Source organism: Bos grunniens, chromosome 1 (genome assembly GCF_055505025.1).
Source record: "Bos grunniens cultivar Pamir isolate PY7600 chromosome 1, Bosgru_T2T1.0, whole genome shotgun sequence".
Taxonomy (NCBI): Eukaryota; Metazoa; Chordata; class Mammalia; order Artiodactyla; family Bovidae; genus Bos; species Bos grunniens.
In genome coordinates, this window is record NC_141165.1 from 74,478,704 (window position 1) to 74,504,196 (window position 25,493).

The window sequence follows — 25,493 nt, forward strand, 5'->3', positions numbered from 1 at the left end:
CCTCTGGGAAACCATCATTCGGGGCGGAAGTTAAGAAGCCCCGAGAACTAGGCAGCGGAAGTGGCCGCGTTACAGCTCGTCTGTGCGCATGCGTTATTCTATTCCTTTGCTGCGGCCGTTCCAGCGCGGAGTCTTCTTAGCGCCTCTGTTTTCCTCCACGCAAGGGGGTGCGCTACCTCTAGTCGTCGTGGTCGCGCGCTCAGTCCCTCTACTACTCTAGTGGCCCCCTCACCATGGCGGGCATCCTGTTTGAGGATATTTTTGATGTAAAAGACATTGACCCGGAAGGCAAAAAGTTTGACCGAGGTAAGCAAGGTTTGGAGGGGCGGTTTCGGGGAAGGGGCTAATCTCCTCGGGTACACGCCCCTAGGCCGCTTGTCCACCCACTTACGCGTGGCCTTTCCCTACCGGCCGGTCCTGGTGTGGGGACCTCTCTCGAGAAATAATTTTATAGATAAGAAAACGGAGACTCCCGAGCTCTCCCTGGTTTCACACAAGCTGTGCTCGCTGCCTGGGAGGCCTTTTCTCCTGGTGCTGGTGGACTCCAGGCATCTTCTCTAATCTCTCCCCACTCTGGACTAGGCGCTGTACTGTACACTTCACACACACTTTGTCTCACATTCTCTTCCAAGAGTAGGCGGTGTCTTACCCATTTTGCTCTGAGAGGCTAAGCAGCCCACCCAAGGTTGTGCAATGAATAATCCGACCTCACATCCCATTTCTCAGAGTCTGTAGCTGTTTGTAAAATCCTCTCAGAGTTTAATAGTTGACTGCTTGGTATACACCTCTTTCTTCTGTCATTTATCAATAATTGTCCTGGGTGTCTCTTCCTTTGCCTGAACACTGATATGTTCTTCGGGACAAACACCAGTTCTTACACATCTTGATAATCAATCCCCTTAGCACAGCACCTGACACAGGAAGAGGAAACCTTAGGATGAATGAATACCTTGCCCCAAATCAGGTTGTTTCTTAATCACCTAGGTTGGCCTAAAACCTGGATATTATTTATTGCCAGAGGATGTTTAATTCTTTTCTGTGGATTCTGTCCACTGGCCACAGGTTGTCTCCCCTTTCCTTCTTGCATGTGTGATTCTGATTGAGCCTGCACTTCTGTGAGAGCAGACGAGAGGCCAGTGGATACAGACTGCATTAGACTGAGTATTCTATTGCATCCAGTCCCCTGAAGTACCTGTCTGCCCTGCCCTGTAGGGGCTGCCCTGGGTCACAGGCAATTAACTTCTGCCACTCTTCCCCTCCAGTGTCTCGGCTGCATTGTGAGAGTGAATCTTTCAAGATGGACCTCATCCTTGATGTAAACATTCAGATTTACCCTGTAGACTTGGGTAAGTATTGAACACAAACAGCAGGAGGCTTTTTGCTATCTCAGCTGTTCTTCACCCTCTGATACCGCTGTTATTTCAGGTGACAAGTTCCGGTTGGTCATAGCTAGTACCTTATATGAAGATGGTACTCTGGATGATGGTGAATACAACCCCACAGATGATAGGCCTTCCAGGTGAGGGGGTGGAAAAGGGAGCACCTGAAATGTGCCTGAGGACTAAGTAGATAGGCGTATAGAAAGACCCTTACCTAACTCATGAAATAAATGATTATCAGCAGACTCTGTGTTAGCTTAAGGAAACTGCAGCACTTGAGAATCCAGACATCCAGGTGTTTATCCAAGGCAGTGATTACAGTGTGAGTTGTCGCTTTTTGATAGTGGAGGAAATGAGCACTGAATGACCTAGGCTCTGTGGGCCTTGTGTCTTGGGAGGGAGTTTGATGTGATGGAAAGGCTTCGGACGCCCACTCAGTTCACATCTCAGCTCTACCACGTATTTGTTGAATAACCTTAACTTCCTTCAACCTTAGTTTTTTCTCATCAGTAACAGTGATGGTCATACTTAGTTCACAGGTTGCTGTGAGGATTGAATGACATCACGTTTAGAAAGTACCTGGTGTTATGATGCTGGTATATAGTTACTAGTTACCATTTTTTTTAAAGGGCCTCTTACTTTTGTTAACTGTATTTAAGAATAACTGCCCCTGTTGTTCCACAGGGCTGACCAATTTGAGTATGTCATGTATGGGAAAGTGTACAGGATTGAGGGAGACGAAACTTCTACTGAAGCAGCAACACGCCTGTAAGTTCCGCGGTCTTGTGAGAGCCCTTTCCCTCCTCATTTTGTGAGAATTTGGGCTATGCTTTGAAAATCTGGACCATCCTCAGGCTCCCTGGATTTCTTTCTTCAAGCACCTCAGACCTAGTGAGACCCAGAAAGGAACAGTTTTGGGAACAGTTTCAGTCTGAAATGTAGGCTACTCAGTTTGCCCTCTGTCAGGATCTTAAGGCCTGTAATCTAAATGAGAAACTGTTAATCTTGCTGAGTGAAATGCCAAGGAAAGTTACTTCTCCAAGAACTAAATGCAGCATAAGTGATTAAACTGCTAGGCTTTTTTGTTTGTGTGTGTGTGTGTGTGTGTTTTGCTACTCTGCAATCCAATCCCTAGTTCTTTGGTTTCTCTGCCCAACTATTTTTTCCTTTTCTTTAAAACCTTATTAAAACAATATGTGCCCTTTGCAAGAAATTTGAAAAGCAGAAAAGTAATATGAAGAAGGAAAAAAGTCACCTATAATTCTATAACCAGAGGGAATCTTCTACATAAACATTCTTGAATGTTCTAGGTTTTTTTCCTATGTACTTTTTTCTCTGAGATCATGTTGTTTATTACAATGTTTTGTTCTGTTTCATTTGCTTAATGTTATGTAAAACATGTTTCCTCATGTCAATTTAAAGCTTTTCCTAAACTTTTTTTTTTTTTTTTTAATTCCTAAACATTTTTATAGCTGTGTAACATTCCAGTAAATGGATGTATCTTAATTGATTTGACCATTTCCCTTATTCTGGGCATGGAGTATTTTCCACCTTTCTGATATAAAAAACACTGCCTTGCACATATCTGTGCCACCATCTTTGTCTGAAATTTGGTTCCTAATGACAGAACTCTAGAAGGGTGCCTTTTTTTCTTAGGCTGGCATGAGAGTAGCTGAGTAGTTTTTGCTCTGGCACTCAGACTCACAGGACTGGGTCTTCTGTTTCAGCTCTGCCTACGTGTCCTATGGGGGTCTGCTCATGAGGCTGCAGGGTGATGCCAACAACCTGCATGGATTTGAAGTGGACTCCAGAGTGTATCTGCTCATGAAGAAACTGGCCTTCTGAACCACCCAGGAAGCTGGCCTTGCTGCTTAGTCACTCAGGTCCTGGATGTCAGTTCAAGCCCGAATAACAGTTGCTGTTGTTCACCTGTTCAAAAGGGGCTGGCTCTCTGTCCACTGTGGGTGCATCTTTAGGAGGTTTGGACTCAGTGGGAAACTGACTTGCCTGTGAAAGACCCAGTGGGAGAGCTTAAGATGAATCAGTAGCTGTTTTATGTACATGATTTTTTAAATTAAACTTTACTTTTTCAGACTCTTTTTCCTTCCTTTTTAAAAAAGGTTTTCCCATTTTAAAATCATTTTTTTCAACTTGTTTGTGGTACATTATATTCCTGGCCCACAGCCAGATGATCACGTGTCAATACAGGATCTATCCCAACCTTTCAGTATCTGGGTTCAGGATTATCTCAGGCTCCTGGCTGACCATCCCCAACATTTCCCCTCCAAGGTGATTTTCTGTGTGGGAGAGAAAGTGTGCTTTTGGCTCCTGAGGGCACCACCCATTTGGCATAGAACTTTGAATAGGCAAGGAGCCTTGCTCGTGTTTTTCCAACACTTTCAGTCTCTCAGGAAGTCAGATCACGTTGACTTGAATGTGTTGCCTGCATAGCCTGGATGCATTCATCATTTTTATGGAAGCTTTGAGATGAGGCTTTTAGACACAAACATGGGACACGACTCTGAAGAGGAGAGCCAGAACGATCTGGTGGTTGTGGAAGCAGGTGGATGAGCTAGCTCTGCTCTACATTCTAGTGGTGACCTGGAGGGAGGGTAAGTGGCGGTGGTTTTCACCAGTGACACTGAACAGAGAGCTGCCACACAGACCAGTGAAATGGACAGGGCAGCAATACCAATTAGGTTGGCAGTTCAGTGCCAGTGCCCTGGACAATACACTAGCCTGACTGCAGTCACTAATTTAACAGTAGGGGGGAGAGCAAAGTTGAGGCAGTGGTGATGCTTGCAAGGACTCCAGCATCTGAGCTCGGTCTTCAGCCTGGCGTTTGTGGTCTCAGAAAGTACATGGGACCCTGATTTCCCCTGGGAAGTTCAGGGTAACAATTCAGAAAGATTTTTGTGTGTATTAAGCCGTTGTCTCTTTTGATTTCCCAGTTTTGCCACGGGAGCTGGTCGTCCTGCTGGGATTCCTGGGGTATTTCCTTCCCCATCTTTTTCAGGTCTTTACTGGAGGTGTTAGGAATAGTATTTAGATAAATGGGTTGAAAATGAATGGCCTCTGAAAGGGGGTGGGGGATGGGCAGGGTGGTGGTGGTGGTGGAGAAAAGATGTTTCTTTTGCTTTACTGTGGGGAGGGGGAGAGTGAGGGGAGAGGGAAATAGGACATGAATTGAGTTGGGGTGAATTTTTATGGAATCCTAGGACCTTTTCCATGCAGTCAAAAAAATTTTTTTGTAGGGATTGGAGAAGGATGGATTTAGGTAAGAAAGGGAACCTAATTACCAATAGTGGTTTGTTGGGTAGCAGACTGTCCTAGCCGCCCTGGGTGGCAGAAGAAAGACAGCTGGCATACAGTTGAATAGAGATAAGAGTGTCCTCGTTGTAACAGTTTTTTGTCTTTTCTGTAAAGGGAGGAAGGGACAGAATCAGCCAGATAGAATGAAAGGTTAGATGTTCAATAGAGGCAAGTTAGTTTACACTGGAGCAGCCCATGAGTTGTTTGCATTTGCCCCAGGGTAAGTCAGATGCCAGCCCTGGATGCCTGGAGCTTTCTGGCTATTTACTTTTTTGTAGTCTTGCCATCTTTGTCTCTCAGCTGACTGTGCTGAAAACTTTTCTTTGTCTTCGGTCCCTTTCACGTGTCATGTACTGGGTGCTGGCTTTCATGTACCATGGTGTTTCATTTGATCATTAGATTTAACCTCCTTTAATATTTCAGTAAATTAAAATTTCCACTTACCATTCCCTTGACTCCACATTGGAATTTGTAGTGTGGGTAAATGGATTCTCTTCTATGCAGAAATTGTCACCATCTGAGATTTGGACAGCACTTTTGAGCTTTGTGCGTTTGTTGATTTTTTTCCTCCATGGCAACTGTTCTGTCCATGAAGTGGGCGGCGGGGTGGGGGGCGGGGGTGTGGGGAACAACACCTGGAGATGCCTAAATTGGTCACCCCACCAAGAGCTTTGGTTTTCTATTCAGAACTCATTTAACTGTTGATGTGTCCTCTCTAAGGACTTGGAAATTTCTTCCAATAGAGACAATGATACATTGGACAGTGCACCACACTGGGGAGCATTTGGGCTCCAGACTAAGTCAGCGTAGGGTGTTTCTTTTCCTGTTCACAGGCTATGAAACCACTGGGAACTTGCTCCTCATCTGTAAAGCAGAGATGTTAATAACCCACCTTATAGGGATGTGTGAATGTTAAAGGTAATGTGCATTAAGTTCCTGACATGGGGCTTTCACTCTGTTGTTTTGGAATGCCTTAATGACCCTGGGGTTTTTGTGGTGTTTGGAACCCTAGGTTTCCGGCTCCTCTACCTAATGGTAACTTTTGCTGTCTTTTGGGGAGTTTGAAGTGGGAGGGGAAAAGCTTCCAATAGCTTTCCTACAGGAGCCTCTGGAGGTAGTGCTGACCTTTGCAGTGGAGTGTTTGGGGCAATATAAACTTCTTCCTAAGTACCAAGGTGACATTTATTCAAAAAGCCCCGTAAGCTTAGCTTCTTTTCTAGACATCCCCAGGCAGAGTTTATGGTGGTCACACAGGTTTGCTTTTCAGATAGTATATACTTCTGGGAATTGGGAAATGAGCCTTCAACTTGTACTTGCCCCTCCTGCTGTGTGAGCCCTAGGAGACTGACTCAAGCCACTTCCTGCATTTCCCCCTGACCTCCACAGGAGGGAGGCAGGAACCCGCGCCTGGCAAAGCTTCCTGCTGAGCTGCTGAAGTGCTGGCTGTTTGCTCAGCTGTCACATCCAAGTCTCATCTCGTCTTGACTGACCCCATCTGTACAGCCTTACCTGGGGTGTAAGGCTCTCCAGAGCTTCCTGTTAGCATCTCTCAGGGTGGGGGGTTGGGGGGGAGGGATCTGTTGCCCATGAGAAGAACATCTTCCCTTTGCTTTTCAGGTAGCTTTGGGTCCTCTCGTTTCTTCATTATTTAATCCCTTTCAGTTTTGTCTGTTATGGAGGAACTTTTCTGAGAGACCTCTCCTTCATTTCTCAAGAGTAAGGGTCTCCTAAGAAAAGGGGATGAGAGCTCCATTAAAAATGATAGTAAAAAGAATAGAGAGACTAACCTTAGTTCTGAGCAGAAAACACAGGCTTTTTTTCTCTGAGATAAGTTCTGCCTCTGTTCAGAAGCTAGGCCAGGTCAGGCCTTTGCAGAATTATCACATGAAAAATATATAGAGAGTTAGTAAGCTGTAAATTTGTGCAGAAAATAGACCAGAGATAACTAACTGCTCTGGTGAATATTATTGATGGTTTAAAAAATAGCTTTTGAAGTTTTTTGACATATAGTAAAAAATTATACGTTTTCTGTCCTGCATGTCCCCCTTCACCAGGACTTTGGGTGTCAGGTGAAAGCAGGAAATCTGATAAAGGCCTACCTCGTGGATCTTGTAGATTCAGTTCTAGACCACTACAATAAAGTGAATATCACAGGAAGCAAATCACACAATTTGTTTTTGGTTTCCTAGTGTATATAAACTTCATGTTTCTATGATACTGTGGTCTATTAAGTGTATAATAGCATCAAGTCTAAAAAAGTAATTCGCATACCTTCATTAAAAAATACTTTATTGCTAAAAAATGCTAACCATCATGTGACAACACAGGGTTGCCACAAATCTTCAATCTGTAAAAAATACAATATCTACAAAGAGCAATAAAATGAGGTATGCCTGTATAGCTGCAGTTGTCTCCCAGGGCCTCTCCTACAAGTAAGGGGACTGTACGTGGAGGCTGATGTTGGCAGTGCTGAGTACCTTACTCTTCCTGAGACAGATTCCGGAAGTGAGAGTGGGCTGCAACTAGAAGAGAACTGGAAGAGTTGGGTGTGATGGCTGAGGGGTCAGGAAGCAGGGGTTGGAGGTGGACCGTGGGGATGGGTGAGGTTGGCGAAGGAGAGAAGAGTGTGTATTGTCCAGGGGGAGGATGGGCTGGGGAAGGAGAATCTCCAGGCTGGAGGTAGGGTGGCAGGGAGCCCATGTCTGAAGTTCCCAGAGGAATATCCGGGGCTCCTAGGGCCCTGGGTGAGGGCCCAGGAAAGAGTCCATGAACTCCACTTAAGGGTCCTTGTGTCCCATTCAGGTGTCCAGGGATTTGGCCTAAGGACCTGGAGGTTTGGTTCATCAGACCAGGAATCTTGGCTCTGAATCCTTGCAGCCTGTTCGGAAGTCCAAAGCCAGTAGTTCTGGCTGAGACACTGGAGTTGGTCTCCAACAATCCAGAAGTCCTGTTTGGGAGCTTGTTCAGTGTGAGCAATGGAGAGATGCTGCCCGGGACAGCTGTGGTGGGTGGGGCCCGCTTGGCACAGAGGCTGGGCCCCACTACAAGCAGCAGGAAGCGCACCTTTCCTCGGAGCAGCTGTTGGAAGCTCAGGAAGATGGCACTGGGATCCTTGTGAGCTGTGGTCCTGCCCTGTGGAGGAAGCTGAGGGCAGAGGATGGGCCTGAGGCCAGAGACCTGGGCTAGATATCATGCCTGCCTGTCTACATGGGGAAGATAAGGTGCCAGAACCCAGGCTTTGTGACTGGGAGGATGCACTCCTTAGCAGGTCAGCTCTTCCACCCTCAGGATTTCCAGAATTTTCTAAGGGGACTGAGTCAGAAAAGAAATATTCTCTAATTCCCTTGACTGGGGACTTACCTGGGTTCCTAGGAGGCCCTGCAGGGCCCCAAGAAGGAGGCGGACCTGCCCAGAAAGCTGCACCAGGAGGGATGAGAGGCAAGTGGGGCCCAGCTGTCCCCGCGCTGTCATCACTGCCTCCAGCAGAAGGGTCGTGGTTCCCAGGACGTCCTGTGCTTTGGTCTGCTCCTGGGAAAGAGATGGAAGAGAGAAGCGGACAGCTTCAAAGGGTATTCGAATGGCGGGTGGGGAGCCTGTAAGAGCAGCCAGCAGAATGAATCATAGGAGCTGAGAATTGGACAGGACCTAGGTCCCACCCAGCACAGGAATTCCTTCAGTCTCCCGACAATTGGTCATCAGCCTCTGCTTGAATAACTCCAGTGTCCGGTAACCCAGCTGGCTCTTAACACGTAATTTCAGTAAGAAAAGCTCTTTTTATTTTTATTTTTTTTCCCGTTCTTGGATTATTCTGTAATCTGCCCTATTATAGTTTTTACCTCTTGGTTCTAGTGCTGTAAATCCAGTCTTCCTTCTATAGAATGTTAGGATCATACGATTTTTAAAAAGTTAATGTAGGTAAGAGACCATCGTAAAAATTATAAAGATGAAGGGAAGGGACTTACTGATAAATGGCAGAACAGAATCTACAAGGGATCACTAGCAATTGCCCCTCCTCCCTGGCCCGGTCCCCAGAAGACCTGAGGGAAGCGAGGGAATTCTAGGTGTCTTGAGGGCAGAGGAGCTGACCTGGTCAGCAGTACTCCCTTCTAGTAGGTTTCTTCAGTCTCAGACTAAAGCAGTTTGTGCTCTGCCGTAAGACGGCTACTCTTCTCCAACCCCATCACATGAGCTTTATTATTTTTTTAAACAGTTCCTCACATAACATATTTTCCAACCTCTCACTGTTCAGGTTGCTTCGACATGCTAGTTTAATACGGGCCCCTGAGTACATGAGCATGCACCTAAAAGAGGATAGCTAGTACTCAGTGCGGTAGTTTAAGTGTAGTCCACAGACACAGAGAACAAACCTATGGATGCGGAGGGGGAGATGGGGGTGGGGCGAACTCAGAGATTGGGATTCACACATATACACTATTGATGCCATGTATAAAATAGATAACTAATGAGAACCTACTGTATAGCACAGGGAGCTCTATTCAATCATCTGTGGTGACCTAAATGGGAAGGAAGTCCAAAAAACAGGGGATATGTATATGTGTAGCTGATTCACTTTGCTGTACAGCAGAAACTAACACAACATTGTAAAGCAACTATGCTCCAATAGAAATTTTTTAAAATGTGCAGTCCACTCAGAATAGAGCTTTTTAGGAATGTTTCTACATAGTGGATGTTAAACATCTAAAGCCACCTAGGATCTCTAGCTTTTTAAGTAGCTGCTGCTTCGGTAATATTACAATGGTAAGTTTGAGGCAATCCAACCCTCCCAGGTCTGTTTCATAGTAAGTACTAGGGCTAAAATTTTATGTGAGGGAAGCAGGGTCAACTATGGCCTGAAAGTTGGAAGCGGATTTTATTCAATTACTTCACACATCCAGAGTTTTATACGCATCTGTTATATACATCTTTGTTTTTGACCTAGCCTTTTATCGATTTGAACCTTCATTCTGTCTTTTGTTATTTTAGCTGTGCCTCCCAGTTTTGTGTCATCTTGCTTCTTCACACCAACTTAAGGTTGAACAGATTAAGATGAATAAGTTCTGGGGGTCTAATATACAGTGATTACAGTTCATAATACTGAATTATGTGCACTTGAAATGTACTGCTGCTGCTGCTAAGTCACTTTAGTTGTGTCCGACTCTGTGACCCCATAGATGGCAGCCCACCAGTCTCTTCTGTCCCTGGGATTCTCTAGGTAAGAATACTGGAGTGGGTTGCCATTCCCTTCTCCAATGCATGCATGCATGCGTGCTAAGTTGCTTCAGTTGTGTCCGACTCTGTGCGACCCTATGGACAGCAGCCCACCAGGCTCCTCTGTCCATGGGATTCTCTAGGCAAGAATACTGGAGGGGGTTCCCATTTCCTTCTCCATGAAATGTGCTAAGAGAGTAGATTTTAAATGTTCTCACCACAGAAAAGAAATATTAGGGCCTCCCCGGTAGTCCAGTGGTTAAGAATCCACCTGCCAATGCAGGGGACATGGGTTTGATCCCTGGTCCAGGCAGATCCTACATGCTGTGTGGCAACAAAGCCCATGAGCCACAACTACTGAGCTCCTGCTCTAGAGCCCTCGAGCTGCAGCTACCTAGGCCTGCATGCCCTAGAGCCCGTGCTCCACAACAAGAGAAGCCACCACAAGGAGAAGTCTGTGTCCCGCAACTAGAGAGCAGCCCCTGCTCTGTGACTAGAGAAAACCCATGTAGCAAAGATGGCCCAGTGCAGCCAAAATAATAAATAAGAAATATTAATTATAGGATGTGATGCAGGTATTAGCTAATGTTAATCATTTCATAATATGTGTATATTATATCAACACATTGTATACTACCTTAAACTTACACAATGTTATATGCCCATGATATCTTAATAAAGCTGAAAAAGGGGAAAAATCTGAATTTAAAGGTCAAGGAGGCTAATAGTATGCTACAAAATAAATCGACTACTGTTTCTTGCCTTAGAAAAAGAAGGTTGAATGGAAATAGGTCAAAGGCATGGCCATGAGAGACCTCTATCCAGCTTCTCCTGGTCAGCCTTGACTCTATTTAACATATTGGGCCACAAGCCATCATCTTGTCCAGAAGATATCCCCATAGTAGAATGTATATTGGGTTAGGGTGGCCAAGTTGAAGTGGAACTCTTTTTAAAAGAGAGCTCAGAAATTTTGAAAAATCCATGGGAATCAGTAGCAAACAGATGAAGACAGGATTAGGGAAACCAAGGGAAAGGATGGCTTTCTTACCGTCTGGGTTTTCCATTCTCCCAAGCTGAAGTCCACAGCAGGCAGAAGGACAGGTGTGGACAAAGGGTTCACGTCTGGACACTGGCTCTGTTGAAAAAGATTGGTGGGGTGGTGGAGAGGGCACGTTATGGTGGCCCAATTACCAGGATAGGCTTCCATGCGTAATACAGCCAGACTAGAGCTTTTAAGAGAGCATTTGATTATAAACCATAATCCTTGTAAAGGGGTAGTAATCGGGTCAGGGGGTGTTGGTGGTGGTCTTACTAAGACAATATTGGAAGGGTAGTGATTGGACTGGGTCGTGAGAGGGAGTGGTGGGAGTGAGGGTATCTCTCCAGTTAAGTGGGCAGAAGGGAGAGTGCTTGGGGATTCTCACCAGTCTGCTGTGAAGGACATGGGAGTCACGAAGCAGTTTATTTAGGAGTCGGGGGTCACAGGCAGGAGGAGCCGGGCTGGACAGAGTTATTCTTGCAGTTAGGAGAAGGATGACCACGAGGAGCAATTCTTAGATGAGGAGAGGTGAAGTTGAAAGGGGTGGATAAGGAAGAAATCATTGTCGGTTGGCAGTCCAGAAATTCCTATTTAGGACCCAGACCTGCAATCCAGGGAATCTGCTGCTCAGAGGCCTTATTCCTGGGAGACTGGCTGCCTCCCCCCCATCCCACCACCACGGCACATTTCCTTTCTCTTTTCCCTCTACCAGGTTCTGATTTGGCCCTAGTTCTCCCAAGGATTTTCTTACCAGTCAGCTCCATTCTGGCCAGGCTGTCTGCTTGGAGTGGCTCCCTGAATGGGGCCTCTCCCCTGAATCCGTCCTGGGGCCATGGAGGCGGCTTGGGCTCTTGCACTTCGGGGCAGAGTGGGGTGGGGCACAGGTGGGGCACAGGTGGGCCAAGGAGGAGGAGGATTTAGAACCTATCCTGCAAGTGACAGGAATGATGAACAATTAATGGAGTTTCAAGGAAATGAAACTCTGCCTGGCTGGGGGAACAGACGTTGGGAGGGTGTGAGATGCTGACCAGCCTGGAACTGCTAAAGCCCCGAATGCTCCAGTCATCTTGTGATTGTACCGTATGGTGTCTATTCTTCGTCAGAGTACCTCAGTACCTCTGAGGTGGCTCTGGTGCCCCAGCCCCCCACCAAGGGCAGCAGGACAGAATTTATACACACACATCTAACTGCCTCAAAATCTGAGCAACCCTGCTTGTTTGGTTGGAGAAAACCTGGAATGGGGATAGAGAATGGACGCACTGGGGCTCAAGCCTGGAGAAAAGATTGGAAATGGCTACAGGGCCAGGACCAGAAGCTAGCAAACATATACAATGAGCTCAGGGGTAGCTTGGGGAGTGGGGTTGAGGAGGGGAATTGGACCAAAATAAAACTGAACTACTAAAAGTCGGTGATTAAAAGCTTGAGAAGATGATGTGGGAGAAATTAACCTCTCATTCTTTTTCTATCTACTCCAACACATAAAGCCTCTTGGGGTTTTTCTTTGGTTATTTAAGAAGAGATGGGCTAACAGTTCTGGAACTTCCTTCCTGAAGCAAGTCGCCCAGGAATGAGCACCTGCTGGGTGAGCTGATGCCTGCCTTACAGGGCTTACCTCACCTTAGACACCCACCATATCGGTCTCATAGCCCTCACCTTCCTCCCTGCCCCCTCTGCAGACCCCTTCCGGTTCCTTTGCAGGACCCCCCACATGGCTTCCTTCTTCTTTCACAAGTTGTGCGAAGAGGCCTGCACCTGATTCAATATTGGGATTTCCTGTAGGTCTGTCAACATTCATGAGCCCTCCTCGCATTACCCTCTCCTTGTGCCCTGGCTTGCCTGGCCCAGCTTCCCCAGCCCCAGGATTCAGAACCTCTTAAGCTCATTAGGAATGACTGGGTATGAATGGGGGTTGAGGCTGTGTCCACCTCGGTGCCATGTTCCCTAAGTCTGAAAAGCACCTTCTTTCTTGTTTTCTACCTGGGTTCATGCCCCCTTTCTTGAGGGCCAGCCAGGACTGTGCTGTATTCCACTAAGTCTGTTATCAGTACCTCAGAACCCAGCACCCCACCCCCTACCCCTGCTCTGTCCTGCTCCTCCCATTCTGGGAAGGCCACACTCTTCTCGACAAAGGTCAGTGCCTGTAGGTTCCAGTTTGCCTACCCCTCCCCCAGCAGAGAGCCCAATTCCTCTTTCCTGTCCTTCCTACCCTCACTTAACTCCAAACCTGGCTTGCCACTCACCGGGTAGAGAAGGGCTCCAGGACTCAGGTCCAGAGAAGGCAGCACTCTGGGGAGCAGATGGGTAGGAAGACAGGTGGCTGTTGGGGCACAGCCCCTCTGGGGCACTGGGGTCACCCGCCTGCCCAGGCCAATTCTGCCCAATCAGAGAGCAGGGAGCCACTAGACACAAGCAATGGCCCCGGAAGTGACGCTTTCTCCTCCCACCTGCGTAGGACTTGGAGCCCCTGCCTGGACCATGGTTCACTAATGGAGCCCAGCTATCCCACTCACGCATACCACACGGAGGATTTGAATAGGGGGATCTGTCTCTTTCTAGGAGCTGGGAAATCTGGGAGCCGGCTGGGGGAGAAGACGGGAGGGAAACAGTTTTTTTCCTAGGAGGAATCTGGCAGGACATTTTCACCCCTCAGGAAGAGGTACAGAGGTCTGGTTTTAGACTGGTGGGTCTCTCGGTTCCTGGCTGTCCAAATTTCTTTTCCCTGGACAACACACCTGCTGCTAAAATCTGTTAAGGCTCTTGCTTTCCTGCTTTCGTCATCAATAACACGCCGGGGGGCATGTCTTGTTCCTCCTACTCCAGTGGGAATGTGGGTACTGCGTGTATTAGAGAAGACCCTGTCAGGGGTCAGCGTTTCCAGGAAGCAGTCTGGACAGTTTGAGAGGACTTCAAGGTGAGGGGGTGCATATGCTGGATTAAGCCGGGTTCAGGTGTCCCTCTGTTGGGGCCCCATGGCTCTGATGGCTAAGCCCACTTATCTCTGTGCCAGGGCCCTCTTTGCCTGCCCTTTCTCCCTCTCCCATCTCTTACCACTCCACATGTGACAAGAGGAATAACCAGGCCCATGTGTCCCTGTCTTAGGAAAGACAGCTGCTGAACCTCCCCCGCAAATACCTCCTGCTGGCCCCCCTCTTCCACTGGCCTTGGCTCTAGTTCCTCTGCTTTCTCCTCAGTCCCACTCTCCCCACAGTCTGTCCTCAGGGGCCTCCTGGCCTGACCTTATTCCCACCTCCTCCCCCACGCCCCCTCTCCACTTCATCCTCAGGCTCTCTCCTGCTCCTCCTCCCAAGGATGGGGCTCTCTGCTAAGGAGTATGGCCTAGATCCCGGAATTCTCCAGTTCAGCCAGACCAGATGCCTCCCAAGATTAAGAAGGAGGGTGCTGGGATGGTTGGGAGGATGGTGGGAGTGTGGGGGTGGGAATGTGGGGGTGGGAGGTGGCAGGGAGGCTGTCGTGGCAGGGAGGCTGTCATGCTTGGGAAAGCAAGACAAAAGAGGTTTGTGGGTAGGGTGGAGAGGCAGAGGGTCCCCCAGGTGAAGGAAGAGGGTGGGGAAGTGTGTCAGGCTGGGGAGGAGGATGGTTGGATGGGCCTGAGCACAGGTAATAGTAGGGAGAGAAACGCTGTCAGCAGACAGAAAGGGAGACAGTCTGTTTCTGGCTAAGTTCCTATCCCAGGGACAGAGGAAAGAGGAGAGATCTCATAGGGGAAGTAGGGACACAGGCTGGGCAATGAGAGTGGTGTGGGGTTTGAGAGGTGCGGTGGGCCCAGAGACAGGCGAAGATGAGTTGATGGGCCCGTCCTGCCCGTTGTCATCCTTAAAGACAATTCTTCATCCTTCCGGCAGGAACTCAGTCTGAACGCAGTGGCCGGCCCAGGCCTCAGGCCGTCTCTGCCCCTCCGTGGCCTGGGGCTCCCATCCCGGGCCGGACACGCACCTCCTGGTCCAGTTGCCCTGTGGACGCCGGCAGCGGGTGGGTGGGTGGGGGGTGCTCCAGATCCGCCTCTCCTCCCCGCTTTGCGCCCCCTGGTCCCTCCCCTCCCCCTATCCCCTCCGCTCCCCCTTCCCCTACAGCCCCTCCCTCCTCCCCTGCCCGGTTCCAGCCCCTCCCTCCCCTCCCCCACTCGCGATCCGGGCCGCTGCTGCTGGGCCGGACCCCCCGGGCTCAGCCCGGCCCCTCGCCGAGCCGCCGCCGCCGCCCCGTTTGCTGAGGAGGAGGCCCCCGGCCGGGGCGCCGGGCGCGGGGCATAAAACGGGCCAGAGCCGGCGCCCGGGGCACTAGAGCCGCGTACGGCCCGGGTCAGCGCCCGCCCGCCCGCGCTCCTCCCGGCCGCTCCTCCCGCCCCGCCCGGCCCGGCGCCGACTCCGCGGCCGCCCGACGAGCCCCTCGCCGCACCGCTCGGGCCCTGGCCCCGGCCCCCTCCCGCCGCACCGCCCCCGGCCCGGCCCTCCTCGCGTCTCCCTCCTCCCTCTGCTGCTCCCTCCTCCCTCCCGCCTCCCCAGCTGTCCCGTTCGCGTCATGCCGAGCCTCCCGGCCCCGCCGGCCCCGCTGCTGCTCCTCGGGCTTCTGCTGCTCGGCTCCCGGCCGGCCCGCGGCGCCGGCCCCGAGCACCCCGCGCTGCCTATCCGGCCCGAGAAGGAGCCGCTGCCCATTCGGGGAGCAGCAGGTAGGTGGGCGCCCCGGGGGAGGCACGGGCGGGGAGTCCGGCTCGGGGCAAGTCTGCTCCCGCCCGGAGGGGGCGCAGGGCGCAGGTGGCTCGGCGCGGCGGGCGGCCCGGAGGGGTGCCCAGGGTACCCGGGGCCCGGCCCGCAGCGCCCGGGGCGGGCACACGGCAGGAGCGGGACAGCGGCCGCCAGCCAAGCCCGTCCCCGCAGGCTGCTCCTTCGGCGGGAAGGTCTATGCCTTGGACGAGACGTGGCACCCGGACCTGGGGGAGCCCTTCGGGGTGATGCGCTGCGTGCTCTGCGCCTGCGAGGCGGTGAGTGGACCCAAAGACTGTGGCTGGGGGCCCTGTGGGTCGGGGAGCGCTGAGGTCTTGGGACGTCGGATGGACCCGGAGCTGCTGAAGAGAAAGAAGCCAGTCTGCAGATATTTGGGATAATTTTTTTTGGCGGAGGAGGCACGAGGGAGGATAGAGGAGAGGAAGCGCCCCCTTCAAGTCTCAGGTGTTGCCTATTATTGATCGTCCACTATGTGTCAGGCTCTTAGCCAACTCCATTTCATCTCTCACTAAACTCCTAGTACAACCACGTTAGACAGAGACTATCATTACTCCCGTTTTTCAGCTAGGGACCGCACAGCCCAGAGAGGTTAAGTAACTTGTCTAGAGTCGCGCAGCTTGTAGGTAGCAGAGCACTCTTGCCTCCGTGGGCCGACCTTGCCCTTGTCCGATGCCTTCCCGGCTTGCCTTTGATTTTCAACAATTGATGTCTTGCCCTCACTCGGGTTTCCGTCTTCTCTGTGAGCAGCCTCAGTGGGGTCGCCGCGCAAGGGGCGCAGGCAGGGTCAGCTGCAAGAACATCAAACCCGAGTGCCCAACCCTGGCCTGCGGGCAGCCGCGCCAGCTGCCTGGACACTGCTGCCAGACCTGCCCCCAGGGTAAGGCCGGCTCCGCGGAGAGGGGAGGGCGGCAGGGCCGAGACGCGTGGCTGGGTGGAATGGAACGGTCAGCTGGTCCTCTCCTTGCCCACCTGAAACCCGTGTCCCCCACCCCCGGTGCAGAGCACAGCAGTCCAGAAAAGCAGCCGACGGGCCTGGCCTTCGAGTATCCACGCGACCCAGAGCACCGAAGCTACAGCGACCGCGGGGAGCCAGGAGCTGAGGATCGGGGGCGTGGAGACGGCCACACGGGTAGGCAGGGGCCGGGTAGGAACTGGGGTTGTGACGGGCGCCGGGCCGCAGCAGCGGGTGATGGAACTAGGGACATCTTCCTCCCCTCGCAGACTTCGTGGCGCTGCTGACAGGGCCAAGGTCGCAAGCGGTGGCGCGGGCTCGAGTGTCGCTGCAGCGCTCCAGTCTGCGGTTCTCCATCTCCTACCGGCGGTGAGAAAGAGGAAGGAGGGAGGAGGGGTCAGCGGGGGCCAGGGAGGGAGGATTTGGAGAGGCTGGAGCAGCCTTCTGGCCCGGGCTCAGAGCTGGTGCTCAAGGGATGCTCATTACCAGGCTGGACCGCCCTACCCGAATCCGCTTCTCTGACTCCACTGGCAGCATCCTGTTTGAACACCCTGCAGCCCCCACCCAAGATGGCCTGGTGAGACGATGCCATTTATGAGTACTTATCCCATCTGGGCACTATGCTGAGAGCATGCTCTACATTGCCTCCTTGGGTCCTCACAACAGCCCAGTGGGAGAGAGGCACTGACATGATGATGCCCATTTTACAGATGAGGGAAGTGAGGCTCACTAGCAGAATGTGATTTGTTCAAGGTCATACAGCTAGTTAATGGAGGATCTGGGATTTGGACCCTGGCATCTGGTTCCAGGGCCCTTTCTTACATGTCCTAGGAGAGCCTGGGGGCAGCTTCCCATATTCCTTCCTCACCAGACATGGGCCTCTCAGCAGGCATGTCCTGTATACTGAGAGGGCCTTCTTGTCTCTCTGCTCCAGGTCTGCGGGGTGTGGCGGGCAGTGCCTCGGTTGTCCCTGCGACTCCTTAGGGCAGAGCAGCTGTATGTGGCACTTGTGACACCCACTCAACCTTCAGGGGAGGTCTGGGGACCTCTCATTCGGCACCGGGCCCTGGCTGCAGGTGAGGGGAGCCAACAGCTCCTGGACATGAAGCTCAGAGTCTTTTTGGCCCCCAGAAATGGAGTGGGCTGAGGGGGGCACTTTCTGATGGGCTCTCATGGTCCTTTCTTCCCCAGAGACCTTCAGTGCCATCCTGACCCTGGAAGGCCCCCCACAGCCAGGCATAGGGGGCATCGCCCTACTCACTCTCAGTGACACAGAGGACTCCTTGCACTTTCTGCTGCTCTTCCGTGGGCTCCTGGAGTCCAGGAGTGGGGGTAAGCGGGATGGGGCAGACACGTGAGGAGGGTAGGGAAAGCATCCATCTTTCAGAGATTCCATGTGTGCGCCTGTTGCAGGACCAGCCCAGGTTCCCCTGCGGCTCCAGATTCTACACCAGGGGAAGCTACTGCGAGAGCTCCAAGCCAATGCTTCAGCCCAGGTGAGTGAGGGTCTGGCTCTTACTGCCGCCTGCTCTAGCCTCTTGCTGTGCCCACCGCACCCTCCTCTGCCCCCAGGAACCGGGCTTTGCTGAAGTGCTGCCCAACCTGACAGCCCAGGAGATGGACTGGCTGGTGCTGGGAGAGCTGCAGATGGCCCTAGAGAGGGCAAGTGGGCCAGGGCTACGCATCAGTGGACACATTGCAGCCAGGCAGAGCTGCGATGGTGAGGCAGGGTCAAGCCGGGCACCCTGGGCACACACAATGAGAGGCACAGCAAAGTGCCAGAGGAGGGGCCAGGGTGGGTACAGGAGGGATCCTGGGGGCTGGGGTGTGAATGGCCGTGGGGCAAGCCTGCGTCCACCTGTCCCTCCCCTTTGCAGTCCTGCAAAGTGTCCTTTGCGGGGCGGATGCCCTGATCCCAGTTCAGACGGGTGCAGCGGGCTCAGCCAGCCTTACACTGCTAGGAAACGGCTCCCTGATCTACCAAGTAAGAGTCAGGGGTGGGGCAGGGGCGGTGCAGGAGGTGAGAAGGCAGCAGGGCAGGACGGGGCTTTAGACTACAGAGATTCAGGGCCCAGCCCTTCTCTGCTAGTCTCATTTGCCCTCCCCACTCCTGCCCTCCAGGTACAGGTGGTAGGTACAGGCAGTGAGGTGATGGCCATGACGCTGGAGACCAAGCCTCAGCGGAGGAACCAGCACACTGTCCTATGCCACATGGTTGGACTCCAGCCGGGAGGACACAGGGTGAGTACTTCAGGGAGACCAGGGCTGCAGGGCCCAGGCAACAGAGTTGACAGTGTTGGGGGGCTGTGGGAAGCCATGTGGGATGAGCAGGGATGTTTGGTATTATTCACTCACTTGCAGTCTCTCTCACTGATGCGTTGATTCACTGGACTCATTTTATAGTGAGCCTTGGGCTAAGGACTGCAGTACAAAGAAAATCAGATGTGGCCCCTGTCTTCAGGAAGCTTGTATCCAGTGGAAGGAGTTACATAGGGAGGCCAGTGCAGCAGATCATATAATAATAAACATGATAGCAATGACTGCCATTTATTGAGCCTTTCTATATGCCACAAACTGCACTGGTTGCCTTGCTTACATTATTTTTGGCCCTCACATTACTCATCTAACAGATGATGAAGAGAAGGATCAGAGAGCTTAAATAATTCCTCAAGGTGGGTTGCATAGGTAGGAAGCAGCAGAGAAGGGACTTGAACCTGGGCCTGCCCGGTTCTTAGCCAGTTACTGGTGCATGGCAGTGTGTATGGGTTTAGTGGGGATGCAAAGCAACATGGAAAGGGTTCAGAATCTTGGGCTCGTGTGAAAGCTGAGGAGAGTTCATCCGGGGCCTGGCAGGCTGCACTTAGGGCTCACTCTTCCCTGCCCCCTCAGGCTGTGGGTATCTGCCCTGGGCTGGGTGCCCGGGGGGCTCATATGCTGCTGCAGAATGAACTGTTCCTGAACGTGGGCACCAAGGACTTCCCAGATGGAGAACTGCGGGGCCACGTGGCCGCCCTGCCCTACAGTGGGCACAGCGCCCGCCATGACAGTGAGTGCTCCAGGGGTCTGCCCCACCTTTGGTGTCCTCTAATTCAAGCATGTGAGGGATGGTGCCAGAGGGCCAGAGCCTGACACTTCTTTCTCTGCACCTGAGCTCCAGTTGGCATCTGGAGAAGGTGAGGATATTCAGGGTGGCCCTGCCGGGAGATGGTCCCTCTCACCACAATGCAGGCCTCTCCCTTGCCGCTTCCCCAGCCCTGGGCCTGTGGACAGTGCCCGCTAGTTTGTGGAGTCTGTGCCAAGGGAGATGGGAAATACTAGGGTTAAGTTGCTGCTCTCAGCCATCTTCTCATCAGTCATCTCTCCTCTGTCCGGATCCAGCACTGCCTGTGCCCCTGGCAGGAGCCCTGGTGTTGCCCCCGGTGCAGAGCCAGGCAGCAGGGCACGCCTGGCTCTCCCTGGACACCCACTGTCACCTGCACTATGAAGTGCTGCTGGCAGGGCTTGGTGGCTCAGAACAGGGCACCATCACTGCCCACCTCCTCGGGCCTCCTGGAATGCCAGGGCCCCGGCGGCTGCTGAAGGGATTCTATGGCCCGGAGGTGAGGAGGTGTTGGTGGGAGGCAGTTTGGAAAATAGCTGCTTTTTAGCATGAAAGGCTCTGTGGGCCTGGGCAGGGGAAACAGAGAGCAGGCAAGCCTCAGGAGTCAGGCAGACCTGGGTACAAATCTGGTTCAGCCTTTTAGTATCCCTTTACCCACCTGCGTCTTACTCTGCTGGGATCTCGTGGGTAGGATGTAATGTCCTGGAACTCCAAGGGGTGGGTGGGATGGACCAAGCTCCTGACACAGGCTGGGTTGCCGTGGACCTGGGGCTTCTGAGCTCTACTCCATTGCTGATGGGCTTGCTTCTCTGGAGACCTTACTTAACTTCCCTGAGTCTCAGTTTCCTTACCTGAGAAACTGGGAATGGTAGGCTTAGTCCGAGAGTGCCTTGTTCTGTCCCCTCTTCTGTCTGCTGCCAGGCCCAGGGTGTGGTGAAGGACCTGGAGCCCGAGCTGCTGCAGCACCTGGCTCAGGGCTCTGCCTCCCTGCTGATCACCACCAAGGGGAGCCCCCAAGGGGAGCTGCGAGGGCAGGTAGGGAGGCAGTGCGGGCCAGTTGGGATGGGTCAGATTCGGGTGAGCACCGTGGTGCTCTTTGTTAGCCACTTGCCCTCTCCGGACCCTGGGGGCGGTAGAATTGCGCACACTCCCTAGCTCGCTGAGAGGATGAAGCCACACTAGGTACTTAATGAGGCGAGAAGCTGACCGCCTGTCCTTGGCAGCTGGGATGAGTGCTGTGGCTAAGAGCACCCTTCTGGGGCACAGTGGGTGCTCTGGGTGTCTTGGCTGCCACTGGTGGAGATGCAAGAGGGAGCCTGGATGCTGCCTCAACCTGCCTCTCCTCTCAGGTGCACATTGCCAACCAATGCGAGGTGGGCGGCCTGCGCCTGGCGGCAGCGGGAGACAAAGAAGTGCAGGCGCCTGGGGCTCTGGAGGCAGTGGCGGCCATGGTGGCCCCACTGCCCGCTGTGCCGGGCCCAGACACCCCAGCGCCAGCCAGACCAGGTGGCCCCAGTCGGCTCCGAGACCCCAACACCTGCTTCTTTGAGGGGCAGCAGCGCCCCCACGGGGCTCGCTGGGCTCCTAACTATGACCCGCTCTGCTCACTCTGCATCTGCCAGGTAGGAGGCCCCGGAAGGGCGCACTGGGGCCAGGGTTCTGGAGCCCTGGAACCAACCCTCAGTCTCTCCCTGCAGAGACGCACGGTGATTTGTGACCCCGTGGTGTGCCCGCCGCCCAGCTGTCCAAGCCCAGTGCAGGCACCAGACCAGTGCTGCCCTGTGTGCCCAGGTGAGTGCCCTGCAGGAGTGGAGAGGGTCATGGAGGGTCCACCATGGGAGGCGGTGAGGCCTCTGGGGAGGGAAGGAAGAAGGGGGCCATCCTCTGCCTTCATTATTTCTTTGGATCCACAGAGAAACAAGATGTCAAAGACCTCCCGGGGCTGCCAAGGAACAGGGACCCTGGCGAGGGTGAGCTGGAAGTGTGTGAATGCAGGGGTGGGGAGTCCAATGGAGCTGTTGGGTAGGATTGGGGGGGAGTGGGAGGGGGAGTGTATTTACTGGGATGGAGGTGGTTGAGGGGCACAGGTTACAACTGACACCTGAGAGGCTTCATTAGAGTCCTTGGCCCACAAGTAGGCTCTGGGGTTAGACCACTGTGGGTTTGGCCTGAGGCTCAAGCCTGGGTTGTGGGCCTAGCTAATGAACTCAGCACTAATGGCGCTGGGCACTGTCTCCCACCAGGCTGCTATTTTGACGGTGACCGGAGCTGGCGGGCAGCAGGCACCCGGTGGCACCCTGTCGTGCCCCCATTTGGGTTAATTAAGTGTGCTGTCTGCACCTGCAAGGTATGGCAGCCCAGCTTTCTCTGATGCTGGAACCCCTAAGATCTGCAGAGTGGGAGAAGGGGCTTCTGGGAGAGTAAAGCCCAGTCTTGGTGATCAAAATAATAGAAGTCCTTTGCACAATCTTTTTGGGGGGTGGCCACACCATGGGACTTGGGGTTCCCTGGTGGCTCAGATGGTAAAGAATCTGCCTGCAGTGCAGGAGATCTGAGTTTGATCCCTGGGTCAGGGAGATCCCCTGGAGGAGGGAATGGTAGCCCACTCCAGTATTCTTGCCTGGAGAATCCCATGGACAGAGGATCCTGGCAGGCTACAGTCCATGGGGTCGAAAAGAGTTGGACACGACTGAACAACTAAGCATACACAGCACACACACTATGTGACTTGCAGGACCCCAGACTGAACGTGGGCCCACGGCAGGAAAGTGCCAAGTCCTAACCACTAGGCCACAGGGAACTCTCAGTTCCTGGGCTTTGAAAGTTGGCTTCCTGTAGGAAAAGGTGAATTTGGGTGAATTCTGGCTCTCCCAGCTGACTAGCTCCATGTAACCCTGGGCACTTTCTGTATGTCCCTGAATCTCACTTTGCTCGCCCAGAAGCAGAGATGGTAGCACCTACCTTGCAGGGCTACAATGAAGATTTGTAAAGTAGTAAAGATGGTAGCACCTACCTTGCAGGGCTACAATGAAGATTTGTAAAGTAGTAAAGAACCTGCCTGCCAGTGCAGGAGATGCAAGATATACAGATTTGATCTCTGGGTGAGGAAGATCCCTTGGAGCAGGAAATGGCAACCTATTTCAGTATTCTTGTCTGGAAAATCCCATGGACAGAGGAATCTGGAGGGCTACAGTCCATAGGGTTACAAAGAGTCGGACATGACTGAAGCAAATTGGCATGCATATAAAGTTGCAGTCCAAGCCCTCTGGGCTTCCCTGGTAGCTCAGCTGGTAAATAATCTGCCTGCAATGCAGAGACGCCGCTTCAGTTCCTGGGTTGGGAAGATTCCCTGGAGAAGGGACAGGCTACCCACTCCAGTATTCTAGGGCCTCCCTTGTGGCTCAGCTGGTAAAGAATCCACCTACAATGAGGGAGAACTGGGTTCAATCCCTGGGTTGGAAAGATCCCCTGGAGAAGGGAAAGGCTACCCATTCCAGTATTCTGGCCAGGAGAATTCCATGGACTATATAGTCCATGGGGTCACAAAGAGTTGGACACGACCGAGTAACTTTCACTACAAGACCTCTGGGTGAAAAAGGTCATGCGTCCGAGGTATGGGAAAGGAAAAGGAGGAGGCAGAAGGCTTGTGTGTCCTGCCTTTCTCCTGACACCCTTCACTCCATGGATCCCTGCAGGGGGGCACTGGGGAGGTACACTGTGAGAAGGTGCAGTGTCCCCGGCTGGCCTGCGCCCAGCCCGTCCGCGCCAACCCCACTGACTGCTGCAAGCAGTGTCCAGGTAAGGGGGACAGGGGCACTGAGGCCTCTAGGGGCAGACGAGGCTCTTCATGCCTTGTCCTGGGTGGGAGGGATGCGTGGCGAGGGGATGCCTTTTGAAGGTGGAGGGAAGGGATGTCTTAGCTAATTCAGCATTTACCCAGGCTGCTCTCTGCTTAGCCCGAAGCCAGGGATCTACATGCAACAAAAGAATGTGCATGTGTTAGTGGGCTGTGACGGGATCCAGTTCCTGTCCCACCCACCTATCCACCCACCCATCCACCCACCCATCCATCCACCCATCCATCCACCCATCTATCCAAATTTATCACCTACTAAGTGCCAGAAACTGCTAGGTGACAAATATGGCCTGGATGGTCCCCACAGAGCTCACATCTACTGATCTATTTCTCCTTTCCTCCTCTTCCTGCCCACAGTGGGGTCAGGGGGCCACCCCCAACTGGGGGACCCCATGCAGGCTGATGGGCCCCGAGGCTGCCGTTTTGCAGGGCAGTGGTTCCCAGAGAGCCAGAGCTGGCACCCTTCGGTGCCCCCCTTTGGGGAGATGAGCTGTATTACCTGCAGATGTGGGGTGAGTGGGGGCTTGTGTGAGGTAGGCGTTGGGGACCTGGCCTGGGGGAGGGGAACTTCCTAGGGAGGGCAGGCTCCTGGCAGGCGGGCTTCCCCTAGGAGGCTGAAGGCCACTGTGCCCCAGCACCTCTGGGAACCCTCAGGATCTGGTCTGTCCTGCACCAGGCAGGGGTGCCCCACTGTGAGCGGGATGACTGTTCACCGCCACTGTCCTGCGGCCCAGGGAAGGAGAGCCGCTGCTGCTCCCACTGTACACCCCGGCGGCGGCGTAAGTGCGGGGTCTGGGGCGGCAGCTCTGGGATGCCTGGGGAGGGGAGGGAGCACCGACTACATGCTGGGCGCAGTGCCCTCTGCTGCACAAGTGTTGTCCTGTCCCCTCCCACAGCAACCTTGTAGGCTTGGTCTCCATTGCCTTTTCTTCACCAAGGAACTTGCTGACCCTCAAAGGGATCAGGCAACTAGGCTAAAGGCACACAGCTGGTGTGTGCTGACTTGCTTCATGAATTCTGACCTTTCTGAGATCAGAACAGGGAAGCTCCGCTGTGTCCTCTGTGTCCCGCCACCCCCTTGCTCCTCTTCCAAACTTCACTCTCTTCTGCCTCCAGCAGCCCCAGAGACCAGGACAGTCCCAGAGCTTGGGAAAGAAGATGAAGGCTCCTAGGGAGCAGCCAGAGGCCCCGCGACCAAGAGGATGGGGCCTGGGCCGAGGGAAGGAGGGGCACCGAGGACCCCGAGTTCTCCTGCGGGAAATCCAGTGCCTTTGGCCCCTCTCTTCTGCCTCTTCCCCCTCCCCCACTACCTCTGGGAACCACAACTGCACACGGGGGAGGGGCAGCCAGGGCAGACCAAGGCCATGTCAGCTCCAACTCTGGCCTTGTCACCCTCCGGCTCCTGCCTTGGAAGCCCAACCCCTTTCCTTCTGTACATACTGTCACTGGCTTGTTGGGATTTTTAATTTATCCTCACTCAGCACCAAGGGTCCCCTTCCACTTCACTCCTGCTGCCCCTGAGCTGAGCAGAGTCATTATTGGAGATTTTTGTATTTATTAAAACTACTTTTTTTCCAGTCTTTGGGCTAATGGTTGTTTCTTTGTGACCAGGGGCCTAAGTGGGCCCTAGTGGAGAAGGGTCTGAGGGGCGGTAGGGAGAGAGAGGGGCACTGGCTCCAGGGGCCTCGCTCTACCTTTGTGGAGCAGGAAAAGACCCGGGGAAGGGGGCAAGATGACACAACAGCCGGTGGTAAGGCTAGATCCTGCAGAGGGGCCTAGGCTGTCTTTGAGATGGAACAGAGCTTCAAGAACTCAGGCCACTGGAAGCAGTATTTGGACGTTAGTTTCCACTGACCTGCCCAGGCCGGCATTTTTGCGAGTGTTATAGTGTCTCAGCCCTGGAGGAGG

General features: G+C 53.1%; 3 protein-coding genes and 1 long non-coding RNA gene across 11 annotated transcripts; 3 read left to right on the forward strand and 1 right to left on the reverse strand.

Moving 5' to 3' along the window:
- The first annotated feature begins 82 nt into the window (after positions 1-82).
- POLR2H (RNA polymerase II, I and III subunit H) lies at positions 83-3,473 on the forward strand. Its single transcript, XM_086397188.1, has 5 exons — positions 83-306; positions 1,263-1,346; positions 1,426-1,519; positions 2,064-2,147; positions 3,107-3,473. Exons 1-5 carry the CDS (start codon positions 234-236, stop codon positions 3,222-3,224), a joined length of 453 nt encoding a protein of 150 aa, XP_086253314.1. The 5' UTR covers positions 83-233; the 3' UTR covers positions 3,225-3,473.
- A 3,490-nt stretch (positions 3,474-6,963) lies between these two features.
- THPO (thrombopoietin) lies at positions 6,964-14,284 on the reverse strand. Of its 4 annotated transcripts, none has more exons than XM_086397159.1 (7): positions 13,671-13,809; positions 13,179-13,224; positions 11,690-11,867; positions 11,324-11,451; positions 10,948-11,034; positions 8,052-8,219; positions 6,964-7,835 (listed from the first exon to the last, which is right to left on the reverse strand). In XM_086397159.1, the coding sequence occupies exons 3-7, from the start codon at positions 11,700-11,702 to the stop codon at positions 7,170-7,172; spliced, it is 1,062 nt and encodes a 353-aa protein (XP_086253285.1). In that variant the 5' UTR covers positions 11,703-11,867; positions 13,179-13,224; positions 13,671-13,809; the 3' UTR covers positions 6,964-7,169. The 4 variants fall into 4 exon arrangements, with proteins under 4 accessions (XP_086253285.1, XP_086253303.1, XP_086253282.1 ...); XM_086397177.1 differs by lacking the exon at positions 13,671-13,809 and having other exon boundaries at positions 6,964-7,638; positions 7,755-7,835; positions 13,179-13,316; XM_086397156.1 differs by having other exon boundaries at positions 13,179-14,284.
- Positions 13,457-14,923, forward strand: LOC147379659 (uncharacterized). Its single transcript, XR_015162782.1, has 3 exons — positions 13,457-13,594; positions 13,759-13,849; positions 14,802-14,923. It is a non-coding gene; the product is annotated as an uncharacterized LOC147379659 (long non-coding RNA).
- A 154-nt stretch (positions 14,924-15,077) lies between these two features.
- On the forward strand, positions 15,078-25,165 carry CHRD (chordin). Of its 5 annotated transcripts, none has more exons than XM_086396989.1 (23): positions 15,078-15,622; positions 15,831-15,934; positions 16,425-16,554; positions 16,678-16,806; positions 16,899-16,998; positions 17,119-17,206; positions 17,564-17,705; positions 17,821-17,961; positions 18,043-18,125; positions 18,202-18,349; positions 18,507-18,613; positions 18,751-18,870; positions 19,519-19,675; positions 20,008-20,228; positions 20,651-20,764; positions 21,079-21,351; positions 21,427-21,520; positions 21,643-21,699; positions 21,973-22,076; positions 23,425-23,527; positions 23,943-24,097; positions 24,262-24,364; positions 24,702-25,165. In XM_086396989.1, exons 1-23 carry the CDS (start codon positions 15,475-15,477, stop codon positions 24,755-24,757), a joined length of 2,877 nt encoding a protein of 958 aa, XP_086253115.1. In that variant the 5' UTR covers positions 15,078-15,474; the 3' UTR covers positions 24,758-25,165. The 5 variants fall into 5 exon arrangements, with proteins under 5 accessions (XP_086253115.1, XP_086253127.1, XP_086253138.1 ...); XM_086397001.1 differs by having other exon boundaries at positions 15,083-15,622; positions 24,705-25,165; XM_086397012.1 differs by lacking the exon at positions 20,651-20,764 and having other exon boundaries at positions 15,304-15,622.
- Positions 25,166-25,493: the final 328 nt, after the last annotated feature.

Coding starts and splice junctions, on each gene's coding strand:
- CHRD (XM_086396989.1), top strand. CDS start 15,475: ATGCCGAGCCTCCCGGCCCCGCCGGCCCCGCTGCTGCTCCTCGGGCTT. Junction 20,765..21,078: donor AAGGGGAGCTGCGAGGGCAG/GTAGGGAGGCAG, acceptor CTCTCCTCTCAG/GTGCACATTGCCAACCAATG. Junction 22,077..23,424: donor GTGCTGTCTGCACCTGCAAG/GTATGGCAGCCC, acceptor GGATCCCTGCAG/GGGGGCACTGGGGAGGTACA.
- POLR2H (XM_086397188.1), top strand. CDS start 234: ATGGCGGGCATCCTGTTTGAGGATATTTTTGATGTAAAAGACATTGAC. Junction 307..1,262: donor AGGCAAAAAGTTTGACCGAG/GTAAGCAAGGTT, acceptor CTTCCCCTCCAG/TGTCTCGGCTGCATTGTGAG. Junction 2,148..3,106: donor ACTGAAGCAGCAACACGCCT/GTAAGTTCCGCG, acceptor CTTCTGTTTCAG/CTCTGCCTACGTGTCCTATG.
- THPO (XM_086397156.1), bottom strand. Junction 8,220..10,947: donor GAGAATGGAAAACCCAGACG/GTAAGAAAGCCA, acceptor TCTCTTTCCCAG/GAGCAGACCAAAGCACAGGA. Junction 7,836..8,051: donor AGGGCCTCCTAGGAACCCAG/GTAAGTCCCCAG, acceptor CTCTGCCCTCAG/CTTCCTCCACAGGGCAGGAC.